At 39.9% G+C, this 18,142-nt stretch overlaps 1 protein-coding gene across 3 annotated transcripts in view; it reads right to left on the bottom strand.

Moving 5' to 3' along the window:
• LOC115114351 (cyclin-Y-like) overlaps nt 1-16,288 on the bottom strand; it is a 56,803-nt gene extending 40,515 nt beyond the window's left edge. For 2 of the 3 annotated variants that reach the window (XM_029642509.2, XM_029642510.2), the window contains exon 1: nt 15,676-16,236. In XM_029642509.2, the coding sequence (XP_029498369.2) occupies nt 15,676-15,823 (148 nt within the window). In that variant the 5' untranslated portion in view covers nt 15,824-16,236. Of the gene's footprint in view, nt 1-15,675; nt 16,237-16,267 lie in introns of those variants that run through there. The other variant, XM_029642511.2, reaches the window with a different exon arrangement.
• Between the last annotated feature and the right edge of the window lie 1,854 nt (nt 16,289-18,142).

Raw genomic sequence — 18,142 nt, 5'->3', positions numbered from 1 at the left:
TATACCTTTGACTATTGGATGTTCTTATAGGCACTTTAGTATTGCCAGCCTAATCTCGGGAGTTGATAGGCTTGACACAGTAAAGTTTGAATGAATGCTTACAAGCCTGCTGCTGCCTACCACCGCTCAGTCAGACTGCTCCATTAAATCATAGACTTAATTATAATAAAAACACTCAAATACAAGCCGTAGGTCATTAATATGGTCAAATACGGAAACTATCATTACGAAAACAAAATGTTTATTCTTTCAGTGAAATACGGGCCGTTCTGTATTTTATCGAACGGGTGGCAACCCTAAGTCTAAATATTGCCGTTACATTGCACAACCTTCAATGTTACATCATAATTATGCAAAATTAATTACAATCTTTTTTTCGGAAGAAATGGTCTTCACACCAACGAGCCATGCGGCCCAAACTGTTGCATATACCCTGACTCTTTCCCTAGTTAATATTGCCTGCTAACATTAATTTCTTGTAACTAAATATGCAGGTTTAAAAAAATATATACTTGTGTATTGATTTTAAGAAAGGCATTGATGTTTATGGTTAGGTACATTCGTGCAACGATTGTGCTTTTGTTAAATCACCCTTTTGGCAAAGTAGGCTGTGATTCGATGATAAATTAACAGGCACAGCATTGATTATATGCAATGCAGGTCAAGCTAGTTGTGTAGTTAATGAGTGATTATGTGAAGATTGAGTGTTTTTATAAGATAAGTTTAATGCTAGTTAGCAACTTACCATGGCTCCTTGCTGCACTCACGTAACAGGTGGTCAAGCCTGCCACTTAGTTTCCTCGTGGAATGCAATGTAATCGGCCATAGTTGGCGTCCAAAAAGGCTGATTTTTCTAATAAAAAAATGGGCCATGCCGATTAATCGGTCAACCTCTAGTAAGGACTAACTAATTCCAGGTATATCAATGAGAGATGATTGGTTTATAAAAAGGGTTTTTTCCCCCCCTCATCAAAACCACAATTTTGTTTGAGCGTTCACATATTTTCCCAAAACCACAGGAGGACATGTGACCTTCAAAGACCTGTGTTTATTGGTTATTATTATGCATCCTACTGGTGTGGCTCATGGAGAATGAAAAGGATGATGGGGACAATCTAACCAGCCAGAGAATCTATTTGTACATGCTGTTTATAATTCTGTTTATTATGCCAGGATGCTTTGAGCAGCTGAGGAGCAGCTGATGAAAGGGGGCCGGGGGGGGGGGGGGGGGGTGACATTGTGTGGTGTGAATGGAACTGAAGACTGAAGCGACGGTTGTAAGGGTGAGGACGGGAGGGTAATATTAGAGTAGAGGTGAACGAGCACCATAGGGGATAAACATGCCCATTTAAGTCCAATCGCATTTAAGTACAACTTGGGGTATTAAAAGGAAATATGACAGCGTCTGAGCTCATTTCAAACTCTCTCATTTGCATAATTACAGACGAGACCAGTGTATGCAGACAGAAAAGGAGTGGAGAAATGGAGTTCAAAGTGGTGGAAAAGAACAGTGTCATACAGTTGAAGGAACAGGGGGTTTTCAGACTACCTTAACAGCTTCACATCAGTCTAAATTTAAACTTCTCAATAGGCCTGACACACACATAGCTTGTGATGTGATCTGAGACAAGGTAGACACATCACAAGACATTTGCCTCAAGGCATATAGCTTGTGATGTGGTCTGAGACAAGGTAGACACATCACAAGACATTTGCCTCAAGGCATGAGCGGTAAGCACCATCTTATATCGGATAATTAAACTGTATTTGAGATGGGCAGTGATGTACATGTACAGTGCCTTCAGAAAAGTACTCACACCCCTTGACTTTGTCCACATTTGTTGTGTTACAGCCCAGACTTAAAATGGATTAAATTGAATCACTGGCCTACACACAAATTACAAGTTAATACAAAATTAAAAGCTTAAATGTCTTGAATCAATAAGTATTCAACCCCTTAGTAATGGCAAGCCTAAATAAGTTCAGGAGTAAACATTTGCTTAACAAGTCTCATAATAAGTTGCATGGAGTCACTGTGCGCAATAGCAGTGTTTATAGCAGTGTAACCACGCCAGTCCAGGACCTCCACATCCAGCTTCTTCCCCTGCGGGATTGTCTCAGACCAGCCACCTGGACAGCAGATGAAACTGTCAGAAACCGTCTCAGGGAAGATCATCTGTGTGCTCATCATCCTCACCAGGGTCTTGACCCGACTGCAGTTCGGCGTCGTAACTGACTTCAGTGGGCAAAGGCTCACCTTCGATGGCCACTGGAGAAGTGTGCTCTTCGCGGCTGACTCCTGGTTTCAACTGCACTATCCTCGGTAACAACTTAAAATCCAAGATGGCAGCATGTCAAGTCGTTTGTCTGTGACTAGTACATTTTAACCTACTAATAACCTATTTACTTATGGTTGCGTAACTTCGTTGTTGTGTAGTGCAAACTATTTTATTTTTGCAAGTGTAAAGACCACGGGTCCTCCTCAACTTGGCACTTCATTACTTGAAGTTTACCAAAGTAACCCTATCTCTGGCTGGCCTGAGTTCCTCCTTCGTCTGTGGAGTGTCTTGTCCAAGCTGCTCCTTTTTGCTCTTCGCCTGGCTGTCAGTGGCAGCTCAACAATCTCAACGTTCTCTCCATCTACTCACCCGTGCAAACACTCACATTCAGACTCATACATACACGCTGTCTCTCTCTCCCCTTACCTTCGTTGGCCTCTCATTTTTTATTATTTTTGTCAGAGAAAATGAAAGTTTTCGTGGTATTGCTTTGTGCACTGACTTGAAAATGAACATTGTCGCTGGGTGAGTACATCTGACAATGTGCCCTCCCGTCCATTAGACATTTTGTCTGCAGGAACTCGCTCTTTTTCACTCGGTCCACTCGTCCAAGTGCTGATGTATTTGTGGCATGATGTGAACAGTACGAATGTGTCACAACCAAAGTCTAATGGTTTTAAATGACTGTTTTGTATTGTCTGGAAATTCACTTGTAGAATTTGTGCAAGGTTATTAAACAGAGGTGCCTACTTATTATTTTGTTGATATCAGGTAACGTGCAACCTAACCCTGGCCCTGATATGCAATGTCTCCAAACCCCCTCTGATTTTAAATCAAGATCTGGTTTTGGTATTTTTCATTTAAATGTACGCAGCCTGTTGTCAAAAATGTATGGGGTTAGGATTTGGGCTAAAATCAACTGATGCTGATGTAATTGTGTTCTGAAACCTGGCTCAGCAAGTCTGTTTTTGATAAAGGATATTTGTAAAAGTGGTTACAATGTTTATCGCACTGATCGGGTTAAGAAAGGTGGGGGTGTGGCTATATATGTAAAAACTAAAAGTGTAAGTTTGGCAAAGTCTGAAACTATTTGTAAACAGTTGGAATTTCTTGCTTTGAATATTGAGGTTTCAAAGGGCCTCTCTATAACTGTGATTGGCTGTTACAGACCCCCCTCTGCTCTCTATAACTGTGATTGGCTGTTATAGACCCCCCTCTGCTCTCTATAACTGTGATTGGCTGTTACAGACCCCCCTCTGCTCTCGGTGATTAATTTTCTTCTTTGTCGCACCTTATGTCTAAACTTCTTTACAGCAAAATGATCTTGATTGGTGATCTCAACTGGTGTTGGTTAAAGCCGGTGTCTGATGATTTACAAACGTTTTGTAATTCTATTAATCTTACCCAGTTGATTAACTCACCCACCCAAATCTTAAATGCCCAGATAAATCTACCCTGATTGATTTGATATTGGCAAAATGTTCCACATAAATATTCTGCGGTTGGTGTTTTTTGTAATGATTTAAGTGACCATTGTGCTGTTGTTGCGGGTAGAAATACTAAAGGTTCCAAAGACAAACCCATGTTTTATACGTAAGAGAAATTTGATGTGTTTTAATGAGCAGGCTTTCTTTCATGATTTGTTTTATTTTGACTGGAGCAAGATTGAGCTTATCCCTGATGTGGAAACTGCCTGGAAATTCTTTCATGATGGTTTTTGCCAAATAGTAAACAAACATGCCCCATTCCGCAGGTTCGGGGTTAAAGGGCGGGATAATCCATCGTTTTCTTCTGAGCTGTCTTGTATTATTCACGACCGTAATCTAGCCTGGGCTAAAGCAAGGAAATCATGTTCTGATGCTGATTGGCTTATTTTTAGGCAGTTACGAAACAAGTGTTCTTTTCTTCTCAGGAAGGCCAAGTCTGAATATTTTATGTCTGTTACCACTGATAACCTGAATGACCCTAGAAAGTTTTGGAAGGCTATTAAGTCTGTCTGGTAACAGTAATGTTAATGAATTAGCGTCATGTGTTTTGAAGGACTCTGTTGCTGTATATGACAAAACTGAAATGCTGAATTGTTTCAATGAGCATTTTGTATCATCTGGTAGGCTATTTGATTGTGTCCTCGGTCTCTGTTCAACCCTGTGTGGATGAACCAGTGAGAGCTGGTCAAACATTGAGCTTTTTGCCATTCTTAGTGCAGGTGGTGGTACATAAAGCCCTGCAATCATTAGATCAGAGAAAGCCTGCAGGTCCTGATCTTTTGGATCCCTGCTTTTTAAATCTGGCAGCTGATTTCATAGCTGAACCACTTACATCTCTGTTCAATCAATCTAACCCTGGAATGTAATGAAATTCCAAAGATCTGGAAATCAGCATGTCCTACCACTTTTAAAAGGGGGAGAGCTAACTCTTAAATAATTATAGGCCAATCTCATAGCTGTCACCCCTGGCGAAAATACTTGAAACTCTTGTAAGTGAACAGCTAAAATAGTAAATAAAAACGAACGCTATTTTATCAATGTACCAATCGGCCTTCAGGAAGAAGCATAGCACAATTACAGCAGCCATGAAGGTTTTAAATGATATCACTGAAGCAATTGACAAAAAACAGCATTGTGTCTCACTTTTTATTGATCTCTAAGGCTTTTGATACAGTTGATCATGCTATACTAAGGCAGAGATTGTCGAGTGTAGGTCTTTCGGAGCATGCAGTCGCATTGGTTTGCTAACTATCCGTCTGATAGAACTCAGAGCACTCAATTTGAAGGGCTTATGTCTGTTAAATTGTCTGTCTTGAATAGTGTGCCCCAAGGCTCTGTACTTGGTCCTCTCTTATTCACTTTTTTTATATAAATGATTAAGACAAAAATGTTGAAAATGCACAACTTCATTTTTATGCTGATGATACTGTTATTTACTGTTGTGCCTCGTCTCTTACAAAAGCTTTCCAGAACATGCAAACTGCTTTTTATACTGTTCAACATACCTTGTGTCAATTGAAGCTTATCCTTAATACTGACAAAACTAAACTAATGGTGTTTTCTAATGCAAGAAATAGACATCTGAACCTTTCACCCATTACTACATGTAAGGGCAAGGAGATTGAAGTTGTAACCTCAAATATCTTGGAATTTTAATTTATGACGGCCTCACTTTTAAATTGCATATTCAACAACTTACAAAAAAATTGAAGCTGAAATTGAGATTTTATTTTAGGAATAAGGCCGGTTTTCTTTTGAAGCCAGAAGGAGGATAGTATCAGCTACATTTATGCCTTTACTAGGCTATGGGGAAATTGTATATATGAATGCTTCCGCTCAGTGTTTGAGATCAATTGACACTCTTTACCATGACATTGTGAGATTTATTTTAAACTGCAAAACCCTTACACACCACTGCACTTTGTATACCAGGGTTGGCTGGCCTTCTCTAGTCACTGGTAGTCTCAGTCACTGATATGCTTTTATTTACAAAGCCATTTTGGGTTTACTACCTTTTTATTTGTGCATTTTTATTGTTCAGAAATGTGGTGGGTACTCTCTTCGTTCGCTGGACTTTATCCTGCTAACTGTTCCAAATGTCCGAACTAAATTTGGTAAAAGGGCTTTTATGTACTCCGCGCCATCGTCTTGGAACACCTTACAAAATACTTTTAAACTGGAAGAATTTGTCCCGATTGGTGTTTTGAAATAACTGATGAAGGATTTTGAGGCTGATTCCCTGACCTGTTAATGTTTTTAATTTGCTGTTTTATACTCTTGTGAATTCAATGGTTTTTACTAGATTACTTGTAGTTTCATGTTGTCTGTCTGTATTTTTTTTGTAATGACTTGGTGCTGCCCATCTTGGCCAGGGCGCTCTTGAAAAATTGATTTTAATCTCAATGAGCCCTTACTGGTTAAATAAAGGTTAAATAAATAAAAAATAAACTGGGCAGATAGCGTGTATGGCGTTGAGTGGTTGAGCTCAAAGTTGTGAACAGAGTGCCCCATGGTGGCAGAGTGGTTATGTTATGGGCAGGCATAAGCTGCAGACAATGAACACAATTACATTTTATCGATTGCAATTTGAATGCAAAGAGATACCGTGACGAGATCCTGAGGCCCATTGTCCTGCCATTAATCCGCCGCCATCACCTCACGTTTCAGAATGATAATGTAGTGGCCCCATGTCGCAAGGATCTGTACACAATTCCTGGAAGCTAAAAATGTCTCAGTTCTTCTATAGCCTGCATACTCACCAATTGAACATGTTTTGGGATGCACTGGATCATCGTGTACAAAAGCGTGTTCCAGTTCCCGCCAATATCCAGCAATTTCTAGATTGGTTCTCTGATCCATGGCGCTACTTTAAAAACATTTTTTTTAAGGTATCTGTATTCCAAGTCATGTAAAATCCATAGATTAGGGCCTAATTCATTCAATTCAATTGACTGATTTCCTTATATGAACTGTAACTCAGTAAAATCATTGTATGTTGTGTTTATATTTTTGTTCAGTGTAATTAGTTTAATTCAGGCTGTAAACACAACAAAATGTGGAATAAGTCAAATGGGTATGAATTATTTCTGAAGACACAAAAAAATAAAAATTGGTGCGCCAACAGGAGAACAGACAGTTGAGGAGAACGTTATTTCTAATTAATGCTGCATCTTACTTCCAGTTGACTACTACATGTACAATGAACATGCTGCTGACATGGGGGAGAACAATATGGCAATGAACTCGTGCAGATTCATAACCTCTTCTTTAGAGGGACCGTTTCTGACCATATAATCAATGCAGTGTTCCTTCTGCCCCAAATAATTAGTGCCATGAATGGGATCTATCCACTGCAGTCACAAATACAAAAAGGGGAGGACTTGAGCTATAGATCGCCCACAAAAGGCTACAGAAGTTATTTTCCCCATTAAAGATGATATTACTCAACCTAATTTACACCCAAGTAATGAGCACCCAGCATGTTTGGTCAGTGAGTCTCAGAGAGGATAGACTCCCTGCATCCATAAACCGAAATAAGAGCATCAGTGGATGCTGCCTTGCACCCTTGTTTGCAGAATGAACTAAGGTAAGATTCAGGAACACAGTAAGCTTTGTGTGAGACCTCTCCCGCCCTCTCAATTTTAACTACAGAAAGACATTTCATTTAGTCAAGGATGTTTCCTGGAATATAGGACAGACTCTTTGGTATTCAACACTTGGTATTCTTCTTTACTCAGGTAATGAGTCACGATGTCATATGTATTGCGATTTGATGTTCCAAATATATTGCTCACCATGTCTGCTGCAGAGGAACAAGATTTTGATCAGTAAAAAGCTGAAAACAAAATTGTCTCCCTATTAAAATATGCGATACGCAGAAATCGCTCCACCATTTCCTGTTGTTTTCTAAAAGGGTTGACTAATTTCTGGTTGTGACAAAACAAGAAATGTATTGTGTAGTGAATCATTGTACCATATAGATAACCAATGACATTGCATTTTCAGCTGGTGTACAAAAACGAAAGTAAAATAGGCACCAACTTAATGGGATGCATAGAAATAGTGCACAGAGAACATATCTACAGCTTCTTAGAAATGTTAGATATGTCATTCTATGTGAATTTGGTTGGTCGCCCAAAAAGTTACATATTGCAGCTTTAAAAAGGAGAACAAGCTGTGAAGGAAAAATACTGGAGTTTTGGTGCAGGTACGGCAAATAATATTGTGATAGTCAAAACAATACGATATACAGTGCCTTCAAAAAGTATTCATACCCCTTGACTAATTCCAGTCGTGTTACAGCCGGAATTCAAAATGGATTAGACATGTCTCACCCATCGGTGCAGTTTTTAAATAGATGTACACTGAACAAAAAAAATGTAAAACGCAAATGTCAAAAATTTTACTGAGTCCTTAAAAGGAAATAAGTCAATTGAAATAAAATTCATTAGGCACTAGTCTATGGATTTCACATGACTGGGTATGCAGATATGCGTCGGTTGGTCACAGATACCTTTAAAAAAAAAGTAGGGGGGTGGATCAGAAGACCAGTCAGTATCTGGAATGACCACCATTTGCCTCGTGCATTATGCTGAAACATGAAGTGATTGCAGTGGATGAAAGTCACGACAATGGGCCTCAGGATCTCGTCACAGTATCTCTGTGCATTCAAAATGGACATTGTTCATTGTGTGTAGCTTATACATGACCATACCATAACCCAACCATGGGGCACTCTGTTCAGAAAACCACCTGCCCACACAATGTCATGCATGATGTCTGCAATCTGCCCGGGATTCAACCGTGAAGGGCAAACTTCTCCAGCGTCCCAGTGCCATCGAAGGTGTACATTTGCCCACTGAAGTAGATTATGACACCGAACTGAAGTCACGTCAAGACCCTGGTAAGGACAATGAGCACACAGATAAGCTTCCCTGAGATGGTTTCTGACAGTTTGTGCAGAAATTCTTTGGTTGTGTAATCCCAGTTTCATCAGCTGTCCAGGTGGCTGGTCTCAGATGACCCAACAGTAAAAAAAACAAAATGGACGTCCTGGGCTGGCGTGGTTACACGTGGTCTACGGTTGAGGCCGTTTGGACGTACTGCCAAATTCTCTAAACTGACATTGGAGGTGGCTTATGGTAGAAAAATTAAGATTCAATTTTCCAGCAACAGCTCTGGTGGACTTCCCTGCAGTCAGCATGCCAATTGCACACTCCCTCAAAACATGACACGTGTGGCATTGTGTTGTGACAAAACTGCACATTTTAGAGTGGCCTTTTGTGGTCCCCAGCACAAGGTTCACCCATTAAATGATCACGCTGTTTAAATCTGCTTCTTGATACATCTCACCTGTCAGGTGGATGGATTATCTTGACAAAAGGAGAAATGTTCACTAAAAGCGGATGTAAACACGTGTGCACAATATTTTAGAGAAATAAGCTGTGTGTGTTTGGAACATTTCTGGGATATTTTATTTCAGCTCATGAAACCAACACTTTACAGTTTGCTTTTATATTTTTGTCCAGTCCTCATCTATTAATGTTCTTTAATATGTCATGTTTCATGTTGTGTGGACCACATGAAGAGTAGCTGATGCTTTCCCAAAAGCTAAATGGGGATCCTAATAAAATACCTAAATTACACACAATAGCACATAATGACAAAGTCTAAACATGTTTAGGAATTTATTGAAAATGAAATACACCCTGAATCAAAACATGTTATAATCACTGCTGTGAGTGATTAACAGCTTTGCACACCTGGAATGGACAATATTTGCCCAATAATCTTTTCAGATTTCTTCAAGCTCTGGCAAATTGGTTGTTGATCATTGCTAGACAAACATTTAAGTTTTGCCATAGAGATTCAAGCAGATTTAACTCAAAACTAACTAGGCCACTCCGGAACATTCACTGTCATCTTGGTAAGCAACTCCAGTGTAGATTTGGCCTTGTGTTTTAGGTTATTGTTCTGCTGAAAGGTGAATTAATCTCCTAGTGTCGGTTGGAAAGCAGGTGTTCCTCTAGGATTTTTTCTGTGCTTAGCTCCATTCAGTTTCTTTTTTAATCCTGAAAAACTCCACAGTCCTTAAAGATTACAAGCATACCCATAACATGATGCAGCCACCACTACACTTACAAATTTGTCCCAAACTTAACACGGTGTTCAGGACAGAAGGTGAATTGCTTTGCCACATTTTTTGCAGTATTATTTCAGTGCCTTGTTGCAAACAGGATGTGTGTTCTGGAATATATTTTTTTACAGGCTTCATTTTCACACTGTCAAATTAGGTTAGTATTGTGGAGTAACTACAATGTACTCGATCCATCCTCAGTTCTCTTATCAAAGTCATTAAACTCTAACAGATTTAAAGTCACCATTAGTATAGAAATAAACAAAATTCCACTTTGACATTATGGAGTATTGTGTGTAGGCCAGTGACAAAAAAAAACTATTTTAATGTAGGCTGTAAAACATGTGGAAAAAGTCTGAACTAATATCCCGATATGCAACTATCGGTCCCCCCCACCGTATCACTACTGTAAAGGGAATAAGTTGCCATTTGGGTCTCAAACCTGTGAGAGGCAGAGGCACCTAGGAGCCATCTCTGCCCAAAGTAAGCCTTGCTCTAAATTTCTTCAAAAGCAGCCTGCCTGGCATGTCCAACCTGAAGTCGACTGAGTATCAGCCAAGGGGCGGCAGGTAGCCTGGCTGGGTAGGTGCGTTGGGTCAGCAACCGTCAGGTCGCTGGATCTAATCCCCATGCTGACAAGGTAAAAATCTGTCGTTCTGCCCCTGAGCAAGGCAGTTAACCCACTGTTCCCCGAGCGCCGAAGACATGGATGTTGATTAAGGCAGCCCCCCGCACCTCTCTGATTCATAGCGGCCGGGTTAAAATGTGGAAGACATTTCAGATGAATGCATTCAGTTGTACAACTGACTAGGTATCTCCCTTTCCCCAAGACATCAGTTCATACAGGGCAAGCATGAGACTTGATGTTATGCCATGATGATCACTGCTTAAGAACACAAGATGGAGAATAATGTTAGGACAGGGCCACAAAGCCCTAAATGGATTGTGAAATAACATAACTCAGGCTGGCTGGGTCAGACTCGAGGCTTCTCAAACAGAACTAGATCCCACTTTAAATAAACTGCAACTTTCAATGCTTAGTGAAGCCTTCTAAACAATGTATACTGCTTATATAGATGGTTCTAAAGTTGTAGTTTGTTTATGTGATTCAGAACTATTTTGACAAGAGTATCGTAATGGTGATAGACTTATATTTCTCATAAGAGTCAACATAGAGGCATCAGTTTCTCTCTCAGCAGTGATTTGTCATTACCCATCTACCTCTTCAGGCCTGCTGCTGTGGTAAGACAGCGACAGACAGCCCGCTAAGAAGTCTAACATTCAGCAGCCCATCTTCATACGGTCTGACCTCACATCCTCTGTCCCAAATGGATCCATATTCCATTCATAGTGCACTACTTTTGACCAGGGCCTTACGGCTGGCATTTGAACAACACCCAACTCATCCACCTACACGCTCCTTTCCAATCACACTATGAGCAGTCCCCAGTACTCTCACTCTTCTTTAACCTCCCTCCCTATACATACAGTACCAGTCAAAAGTTTGAACATACCTACTCATTCAAGGGTTTTTCTTTATTTGTACTATTTTCTACATTGTAAAATAGTGAAGAGGTCCAAACTATGAAGAGGCAGATGTATGCAAAAAAAGTGTTAAACAAATTCATCAAGGTAGCCACCCTTTGCCTTGATGACAGCTTTGCACACTCTTGGCATTCTCTCAACCAGCTTCATGAGGTAGTTACCTGGAATGCATTTCAATTAACAGGTGTGCCTTGCTAAAAAGTTAATTTGTGGAATTTCTTTCCATCTTAATGTGTTTGAGCCAATCAGTTGTGCTGTGACACTGTAGGGGTGGTATACAGAAGATAGCCCTATTTGGTAAAAGACCAAGTCCATATTATGGCAAGAAAAGCTTAAATAAGCAAAGAGAAATGACAGTCGATCATTACTTTAAGACATGAAGGTCAGTCAATGCGGACAATCTCCAGAACTTTGATAGTTTCTTCAAGTGCAGTCGCAAAAACCCATCAAGTGCTATGATGAAACTGGCTCTCCTGAGGACCACCACAGGAAAGGAAGACCCAGACCCTGTGGCAGAGGATAAGCTGATTAGAGTTACCAGCCTCAGAAATTGCAGCCCAAATAAACACATCACAGAGCTCAAGTAAGATATCTCAACATCAACTGTTCAGAAGAGACAGTGAATCAGGCCTTCATGTAGAATTGCTACAAAGAAATCACTACTAAAAGGACACCAATAAGAAGAGACTTGATTGGGCCAAGAAACACGAGCAATGGACATTAGACTGGTGGAAATCTGTCCTTTGGTCTGATGAGTCCAAATGTGAGATTTTTTGTTCCAACCGCTGTGTCTTTGTGAGACGCAGAGTAGGTGAACATATGATCTCCGCGCGTGTGGTTTCCACCGTGAAGAATGGAGGTGGTGTAATGGTGCTTTGCTGGTGACACTGTCGGTAATGCATTTAGAATTCAAGGCAGAGTTAAGCAGCATGGCTACCACAGCATTCTGCAGCAATACACCAACCCATCTGGTGGGACTATCATTTGTTTTTCAACAGGACAATGACCCAACATACCTCCAGGCTGTGTAAGAGGTATTTGACCTAGAAGGAGAGTGATGGAGTGCTGTGTCAGATGACCTGGCCTCCACAATCACCAAACCACAACCCAAAAGAGATGGTTTGGGAAGAGTTGGACTGCAGAGTGAAAGAAAAGCAGTCAACAAGTGCTCCGCAAATGGGGGAACTCCTTCAAGACTGTTGGGAAAACATTCCAGGTGAAGCTGGTAGAGAGAATGCCAAGAGGGTGCAAAGCTGTCAAGGCAAAGGGTGTCTACTTTGAAGAATCTCCAATATATTTTTATGCTTACATGATTCCATATGTGTTATTTCATAGTTGAGGACTTCCCTATTATTCTATAATGCAGAAAACAGTAAAAAATAAAGAAAAACCCTTGAATGAGTAGGTGTGTCCAAACCTTGACTGGTACTGTACTTGTAGGAGAGATATGCGCCAGTCTTCCAGCTAAATGTCAAATGCAGAGGGGTTATTGGTAGAGGTCGACCAATTAATCGGAATGGCCAATTAATTAGGGCCGATTTCAAGTTTTCATAACAATCGGTAATCTGTATTTTTGGACAGATTATGGCCGATTACATTGCACTCCACGAGGAGACTGCGTGGCAGGCTTACTACCTGTTATGCGAGTGCAGCAAGGAGCCAAGGTAAGGCTCTAGCTAGCATTAAACGCATTTTATTTTAAAAACAATCAAATCTTAACATAATCACTAGTTAAACTAGTAATATCATCAACCATGTGTAGTTATCTAGCTTGTCCTGCGTTGCATATAATCGATGCGGAGCCTGTTAATTTCGCATTCGCAAAAAAATGCACTGTCGTTGCACCAATGTGTACATAAACATCAATGCCTTTCTTAAAATCAATACACAAGTATATTTTTTTAAACCTGCATATTTAGTTAATATTGCCTGCTAACATTAATTTATTTTAACTAGGGAAATTGTGTCACTTCCCTTGCGTTCTGTGCAAGCAGAGTTAGGGTATATGCAGCAGTTTTGGCCACCTGGCTCATTGCGAACTGTGTGAAGACCATTTCTTCCTAACAAAGGCCGTAATTAATTTGCCAGAACTGTACATAATTATGACATAACGTTGATGGTTGTGCAATATAACAGCAATATTTAGACTTAGGGATGCCACCCCTGAGATAAAATAAGGAACGTTCCGTATTTCACTGAAAGAATGAACGTTTTGTTTTTTAAATGATAATTTACGGATTTGACCATATTAATGACCTAAGGCTCTTATTTCTGTGCGCTATTATAATACACTTAATTATATGATTTGATAGAGCAGTCTGACTGAGCGGTGGTAGGCAGCAGCAGGCTCGTAATCATTCATTCAAACAGCACTTTACTGCGTTTGCCAGCAGCTCTTTGCTGTGCTTCAAGCATTGCGCTGTTTATGACATCAAGCCTATCAACTCTTGAGATTAGGCTGGCAATACTAAAGTACCTATTAGAACATTCAATAGTCAAAGGTATATGAAATACAAATGTTAGAGAGACAAATAGTCCTATAATAACTACAACCTAAAACTTATTACCTGGGAATATTGAAAACTCATGTTAAAAGGAACCACCAGCTTTCATATGTTCTGAGCAAGGAACTTAAACGTTAGCTTTTTTACATGGCACATATTGCACTTTTACCTTCTTCTCCAACACTTTGTTTTTGCATTATTTAAACCAAATTGAACATTTAATTATTTATTTGAGACTAAATTGACTTTATTGATTGCATTATATTAAGTTAAAATAAGTGTTCATTCAGTATTGTTGTAATTGTCATTATTACAAATATATATATAAATAAAAAATAATCTGCATTTTTTTAGTCCTCCAATAATCGATATTGAAAAATCATAAATCGGTCGACCTCTAGTTATTGGTAATGTTTCCAGAGACATGCAAGGCTGCCTGAGAAAAACATGCTGGGCATATTGAACCCACACTACCTGATTATGTTGTCCCATTCCAGCACTCAGAAGTAACTTGAAGAGGAGAGCCAAGGTAGAATGAGACACTGAGCCTGTATTGTACAGACAGTCACAGCCTCTATCCACCACTGTAGGTTCTAGTGGCTTGGACATACCCAGTGTTTGAATTAGGCTGGTACACACCGGTACCAGCACCTGAAATGTTCTACTGCTTTAGAACCAGCAACTCATAGAATATTGGCTTTAAAATATTGTGGAATAATGTCACCTAAATATATACAGTACCTGGCAACCAAAAGGAGTACCAGACCCCTTTTCAGTCAACAGACATATCCACAAGAAATACTGATGAGAAAATGGGGAAAAACACCAAAAGTGGTTGATGTAAAACGTACAGACTTTGCCAATCATGGATATTCAGACATGCATGTTGCAAAGCAGACCACTCAATATCAGAGAGTTGCATCTCTACACGAGACATTCAGCTTGAATAGGCTATACCCATTTAGTAAACACTTTGAATGGATCAATTGTAATGCATGTTAGCATGTGTGGCAGAGTGCTATACCATGTCACCATTGGTGTCTTTCATGCTGAAATTGAAAACAAAGAGAAGCACAAAGGCGTCTTTCTTTATGAAGAGGATGCGGTCTGCTCTGTTGCACCATGGTGGCGTCCCAAATGGCACCCTATTCCTTATATATTGCACTACTTTTGACCAGGACCAATAAGGCTCTGGTTAAAAGCAGTGATCTTTATTGGGAAGAGGGTGCCATTTGGGACACAATCCCATATTTCAACATGTCACATGGGACTGAGAGGCAGACTGGATTGCCATGTTGCCTAACCCCATGTACAGTAATAACAGCACACATTCAGATAAACAGTCATATTAGAAGCATTATAAGTCAATAACACAGACCCACTGCCAGGGAGGGAGGACAGAAACCTCTAGCTAAGTGGAATATGCTTAATAATGATTTCTGCATGGCATTTGGATAGAGTCTCAAAGGAAATAAAGAATACTTCAAATAAATACAATGTCGGCCTATAATAGTTAAAAGCAAATTAAGCAATGTTGCCAATAAATGTTACCGCTATAGGCTACTTGGCAAACCAATGCAATACAATTCAGTGTGAACTTCAAAATGGTTAAGTCGTGTTATTTATCAAAACACTCACCACCAGCACACAGGTACATTTAACTTTAGGCTAATATTATTATACATTAGGCTATTATTAAGATATGGGCTGCCTAAATACTTCACCGTCGACATTCTCTCGGTCGCTGATATGCTGTAGGTTGCAGCCCGTATCCTCCCTACTCAACTCCGGGTTGTGCGACTCCAGCCTCGAATGGGCATTTCTCCGGAGCTTCGGGCTCGAAGACACACAGCAAGAGCTCGTGCTTCCCATCTTTCCAATATTGCTCTCTTCGAAGAATGATATTAGTCGGTTCAAATTGATACTGAAGAGGGGAGGAGGATCAAAGCACCAAGGGTGAAACCGCCACTGCGACCAGCACGTAAATACACCGTCATTGATAAATCCTCGAACAGTCAACGAGATAATGACTAGTAGACTCAGCAGAGAAAAATGACAGATTTTACACTGTAAACCGTTGCAGCCAGCCTTCCTCTTAGATTCCACAGTCTGCCAAGCTCACGCATTAACCACGCTATTGACTGTTATTTAAATCAGACGTGCCAGGGGTGTAATCATTAGTCCAAACAGTTGCAAAACGATTTGCAACAGAATCGGCATAATAAACAGCTTGCCAGGGCCGTACTCATTACACCAATTCTGTTGCAAAAAAAATCTTAAACGGAAGCAAACGAAATGAAAAGGGGAGTTAGCTACCTGAATCTGTCCGATAGAAACTTTAGTTTTTCTCTGTGTGCTTCCGTTTAGTTGTAAAAACGGTAAACGGTTTCCGTAATGAATACGCCCCTTGACGTCCGAGACGTCGTCGTTTTAACAGAGGGGAAGAAGTGAAGCGAGAGGTTTTACTATTCTCAAAATCTGTCCACGAAAATAAGCGTTTTTGAATCGAGGTCAATGAATAAGAATTGTTGTATCGAGGTCAATGAGGGAGTGTAGCATTTGGTAAACAAAACATTTGAATTGCTAATTTGCTACTTGAGGTTTATTTGATCTAATCTAATTTTCATAATGGTTAGGTGTTCACGAATGCACTGATATAAGTGGACGCACGTGACATTTCGACAACTTTGAAAATATTGGAGTTGTGCTAGATTTTATAGAGAAAAAGGACTCATGGCTAAAACCTGTTGTAGCATGGATATTGCCATTGAGGGCTTCCACCAAGTAGTCAACTGGGTATGGTTTCCTATGAGTTGGGAGCAGGGTTGGGTAAGTTACTTACTTTCTAAATGTAATCCATTACAGTTGCTAGTTACATGTCCAAAATTGTCATCAGTAATGTAACTTTTTGATTACCCAAACTCAATAACATAATATGATTACATTCAGTTACTTTTAGATTACTGTCCCCTTAAAAGGCATTAGAAGAAGACAAAAATGAATGTTACCAATTGAATGACATCAACTGCAGGAGTAATCCATGTTCAAGTTTACATAACTGGCCATATATGGATGTTAACTTTTACTTTATGGGTTGGTTATGAATGCTTCTTCTAACCCATCGCTTTCTACTACTTATATAATATGATTAAATTATATCTTTACATTAAAAACCAAAGTTTATCAGAATTCCAGTCATTCCAATAAATGTAATACCCCTTAATCTTCAAGAATAGGACTTGTAAATATGGAAGTATAGATTAGCCAAATCAAATGTTATTGGTCATATACACGTTTAGCAGATGTTATTGGGGGTGTAACGAAATGCTTGTGCTTCTAACTCTGACAGTGCAGTAAAATCTAACAAGTAAAATCTAACAATTTCACAACACATACCCAATACACACAAATCTAAGTAAAGCAATGATGAATTAAGAATATATAAATATATGGACGAGAAATGTCAGAGCGGCATTGAATAAGATAAAATAGTATAGAATACAGTATATACATGAGATGAGTAATGCAAGCTATGTAAACATTATTAAAATGAATAGTGTTCCATTTATTAAAGTGTCCAGTGATTTCAAGTCTATGTACATAGGCAACAGCCTCTATGTGCCAGTGATGGCTATTTGCTTTATATTTGCTATGGCTATGCTTTATCTTGGCCAGGTCGCAGTTGCAAATGAGAACTTGTTCTCAACTAGCCTACCTGGTTAAATAAAGGTGAAATAAAACATTTTTTAAAAATTAACAGTCTGTTGGCCTTGAGATAGAAGCTGTTTTTCAGTCTCTCAGTCACAGCTTTGATACACCTGTACTGACCTCGCCTTCAAGATGATAGCGGGGTGAACAGGTAGTGGCTCGGGTGGTTGTTGTCCTTGATTATCTTTTTGGCCTTCCTGTGACATCGGGGGCTGTAGGTGTTGTGGAGGGCAGGTAGTTTGCCCCCGGTGATGCGTTGGGCAGACGGCACCACCATCTGGAGAGCCCTGCGGTTGCGGGCAGAACAGTTGCCGTACCAGGCGGTGATACTGCCAAGCCAAATTTCTTCAGCCTTCTGAGGTTGAAGAGGCGCTATTGTGCCTTCTTCATCACTCTGTCTGTGTGGGTGGACCATTTCAGTTTGTCAGTGGTGTGTACGCTGAGGAACTTTAACTCGCATTAACATATGCTAACCATGTGTAT

The sequence above is a fragment of the Oncorhynchus nerka genome, linkage group LG9b (assembly GCF_034236695.1).
Source record: "Oncorhynchus nerka isolate Pitt River linkage group LG9b, Oner_Uvic_2.0, whole genome shotgun sequence".
NCBI classification, from domain to species: domain Eukaryota; kingdom Metazoa; phylum Chordata; class Actinopteri; order Salmoniformes; family Salmonidae; genus Oncorhynchus; species Oncorhynchus nerka.
This window is presented reverse-complemented; position numbering and strand designations above follow the sequence as displayed.